Source organism: Theropithecus gelada, chromosome 1, assembly GCF_003255815.1.
Source record: "Theropithecus gelada isolate Dixy chromosome 1, Tgel_1.0, whole genome shotgun sequence".
NCBI classification, from domain to species: Eukaryota; Metazoa; Chordata; class Mammalia; order Primates; family Cercopithecidae; genus Theropithecus; species Theropithecus gelada.
This window is the reverse complement of record NC_037668.1, coordinates 30,075,845-30,079,685: the sequence shown is the minus strand read 5'-3', so window position 1 is coordinate 30,079,685 and position 3,841 is coordinate 30,075,845. Positions and strand designations below refer to the sequence as shown.

Here is a 3,841-nt window from a genome sequence, read left to right as displayed (position 1 = left end):
CACACCTGCCTCAGACCAGAGCTCTGCGCGGCGAGGGCACACACATTCCCTGTGTCCCCACCTGTCTTGGACGGAGCAGAAGCCACACCTGCCAGACCAGTGCCACCGGGACAGCTACTGGTGATTGGCCCCGGGAGGGATACCTGCCAGGTGAAGCACAGGCCGGGCTGGGCCCGGAGACGAGGAAGCAAACTCTGCCAGGGCAGGGCAGCCCAGGGCCTTGGAGCCCAGCCGTGGCCAGTGAGGAGGACCATGCCCAGGACCCGCTGACCCCCAGCCACCAGGTAAGGCCAGCTCAGCCTGTGTTCACCCCTCACCTGCACAGGCTCAGGGTGGGGCACCATCGTGGAGGGGTGGGGCCTGGTGCCAAGGAACCGGTTCTGTGGGGTGCACAGGCCACAGAGCACAGTCCCCGGGTCCCAGTGCCTGGGGCACTCACGGCCTCACCGTGATGGTGCGTGACTCAGGTGGTCACAGTGGCCTGTGTCATCCTGCCAGCCTGTCTGGGACTCACTGGCAAGTCATGGGCGGGCCAGGGCAGTGCCAGGAGTCACTTCTGGGGCATCCTCCTGGGCCCCAAGGAGACACACAGCCAGGCCCTTGAGGCTCACTCTCACCCTTGCCCACTTCCCTCCAGCTGGGACCCCTGCAGGGGATCCTGGGTGCAGGGGAGGGGCGGGAGGTGGAGCAGGGTCCCAGGTCAGCTGAGATGCCCACCTGAGCCATGCCCAGGGGCAGAGCAGCGTCCCCCAGTGTCCGTCCCCCAGGGCCCCTGCCATGAAGTGGGAGTGGGTCAGGGAGAAGAAACACCCACTCAGTGGGCGGCTGAGGGTGCCCTGACCATCACCTGACCATCAGGCAGTGGGCCCAGAGGGAATGGCTAGGCTTATCCAAGTCCCAGTCCTCCGCCATGCACATCAGACCCTCAGCAGCCAGACAAGCTGGCCCTGCAGGCCCCAGGTTGTGCCTGACACTCACCTTCCTTGGGCACTGATCCCTGTCCCTGTCGTCCCGAAGCCCCCCGGGGCTCAGCCCGGTCCCCAGACCCAGAGACCCCCACACGCCACCCTCACATAGCTGCCTGCAAATCGGGCCTGCACCGCCCAAGCCAGGCACCCATCCTGGGATCCGAATTCAGACTCACTTCACTTGACTTGGAGCCCCTGGCCTGCCTGAGAGCCATATCCTCCAGGGTCCAGGGCCTGCTGGCTCCCTTGGGGTGGCCCTGGCTGAGTCACCCATGCTTTGGGCAGCCTTTTCCACACTGTGAGTCCCCTGACGTGGGCCCAGCCTTGCAGAGCCCTGACATAAACAGTGACCACTGTGGCTATCATCACCCTCACCATTATTTCTGCCCAGGCAGAATATTGTCGGCCAGGCAGGTGAGGCAGGGCCGACAGGAGGTGTCTGCCGAGCAGTCGGCGAGACCCGCGTGCACATGGCCTGCATTTCCGGAGCCGGCCTGGGGTCCCGTGGGAGGCTCACCCGGTGCAGCCATGTGATGGGGCGGAGAGGGCAGGATTGCACGTGGGGCAGAATGACCTCCAGGGGCACCGGAGGAACTTTCTGGAGTGGCGCACGGGGAACAGAGCCCTTCCCTGGGATCTCCGGGCAAGAGAGGGGAGGGGGAGGTAAAAGACCACCAGAAAGGGGCGGCCTGTGGTTGCTCAGCACGGTCCCTGTCCCACAGCTCCGAGACATGTCGTCTGGCCAGCAGGTGTGGCACACGGCCGTGCCCCCCCATCGCCGGAGCAGCTCCACAGCCTCGATGCCCAGGTCCCCCAGCTCGGCTGGCAGCCCCAGGTCCCCTGGCACCCCTGGCTCGGAGAAGGTGGCCTCCCCCCTGGAGTGCTCCATCTGCTTCTCAGGCTATGACAACATCTTCAAGACGCCCAAGGAGCTCTCCTGCACCCACGTCTTCTGCCTGGAGTGCCTGGCCCGGCTGGCGGCTGCTCAGCCTGTGGGCCGCCCCGGCAGTGAGGCTGTACCTTGCCCCTTCTGCAGGCAGCCCACGACCGTGCCGCCTGCCGGAGCTCCCGCACTGCGCACCAGCCGCCAGTTGCAGGCCCGGATGCCAGCGCATTTGCGGCGCGAGGAGCCTGTGTGGCTGGAGGGCACCAAGCTGTGCTGCCAACCACTGCCCACCACACCTGGCCACAAGCCCAGCTTTGTATGTGTGGACGTGGGTTTGAGCAAGCCTGCGGAGCCGCCCGCACCCGCCCAGGACCCTGCCCCCCGCCGGGGCCGCCTGGCCCGCTGCTGGATGCGCTGCAGGGACTGGAGGCGCATGGCACTGGTCTCTGCCCTGCTGCTGGTGCTCTTCTGCGTGGCACTCTGGCCGGTGCAGTGCGCGATCAAGACTGGGAACCTGCGCTGCCTGCCGCTGCCCCCCCCGGCCCCCAGCCACCACCACAGCCGCCTCCCCCCGCGGGCCTCTGACTGACAACTAGGGCCACCGGCCTTTGCACAGGTCAGCCGCCCTCACCCAGCTCCACGGGTGGGTCCCCCACTGGGGGGCTCAAGGGCGCAGCAGCCACTGGAAGTCGATCCCTGAGGATGCAAAAGGAGCCTGGCCCCAAAGCCTCCGGGAACCACAGGTTCACCGGGCGCGGTGGCTCATGCCTGTCATCTCAGCACTTTGGGAGGCTGAGGCGGGAGGATCACTTGAGGTCGGGAGTTCAACACCAGCCTGGCCAACGTGGTGAAACCCTGTCTCTACTAAAAATACAAAAATTAGCTGGGCGTTGTGGCAGGCGTCTCTTAGCTACTCGGGAGGCTAAGGCAGGAGAATTGCTTGAACCCAGGAGGTGGAGGTTGTAGTGAGCCAAGATTGCACCACTGCATCCAGCCTGGGTGAAACAGCGGGACCCTGTCTCAAATTGAAAAAAACAGAAACAAAAATAAAAAACCAGGCTCCTACAGGAAGCGCCCAGGAGAGAAGCTGGTCAGCGCTCCTGCCACCCACACACAGTGTGACTTGCCTGCCAGGGAAGCCCCTTGCCAAGAAGGAAGGGGCCTTGCCATGCTTCGACTCATGCCAACATGTCCCCCTCAAGGCTGGCCCCACCGTTGGGTGGGGATGCCAGTCTTGCCCTCTGACTGTGGGGAGAGAGTGGAGGCAGGGCAGCCCCCAGTGCAAGGTAACCACAGAAACTTCCAGCTGCCCTTGTACATTTTAAAATAAATTATTTGTATCCATCTTTGGTAAGAGGGCCTCACCTTGGGTGCGCCTGCTGCAGCCTCAACCCAGATGATACCCTGACAGGATTAGACTCCCGGCAGACACTGGGACAGGTGGGCCCAAGGTTTCAGGGGGTTCAACTCCCAGCCCCTCTGGCTACGGACAGGCTGGGGGTTTCTGGAGTTGGCTGGAGACTCACCGGTGTGAGGCTCCCCGGGGACGCTTGGGGCCTGACCGGGGGAGGGCGTCAGCTTGGCTCAGAGCCCAGTGGCTGACAAAGGGGGCCTTTCTCTTCCCCCATCCCCCACTGTGGCCATACTAGGCCACACCTCCAGGATTTCATGCCCATGGCCCTGCCAGCGTCCCTGACTGGAGAGCCACAGAACCCATGACCCCTGTGGGAACCGAGAAGCAAAGGTAACAGCCGGCAGTCTGCAGATCCACAGACCCTCCGGCAACTCCCGGGCCAGCCTGGCTGGGGAAGAGGCAGAGTGCAGCTTCGTGAGGCCTCGGCAGGAGGCTTGCCAACCCCAGCCCTACCCCGTCTGTCATCAGCCCCAGGAATCCTGCACCACCAGGCAGGCACGGCCAGGAGGGCCCAGGCCAGTTCCAGCTCACGCAGGCCTCCTCGGCCTTCTCATCCCTGACCCCAGAGCCCAG

General features: G+C 64.6%; 1 protein-coding gene across 1 annotated transcript; it reads left to right on the top strand.

Annotated features, from left to right (window-relative positions):
- On the top strand, positions 1–2,522 carry RNF223 (ring finger protein 223). Its single transcript, XM_025386736.1, has 2 exons — positions 1–284; positions 1,691–2,522. The coding sequence occupies exon 2, from the start codon at positions 1,700–1,702 to the stop codon at positions 2,441–2,443; it is 744 nt and encodes a 247-aa protein (XP_025242521.1). The 5' UTR covers positions 1–284; positions 1,691–1,699; the 3' UTR covers positions 2,444–2,522.
- Positions 2,523–3,841: the final 1,319 nt, after the last annotated feature.

What these genes read in the sequence shown, in the direction of transcription:
- RNF223 (XM_025386736.1), top strand. Translation starts at nt 1,700, where the DNA reads ATGTCGTCTGGCCAGCAGGTGTGGCACACGGCCGTGCCCCCCCATCGC.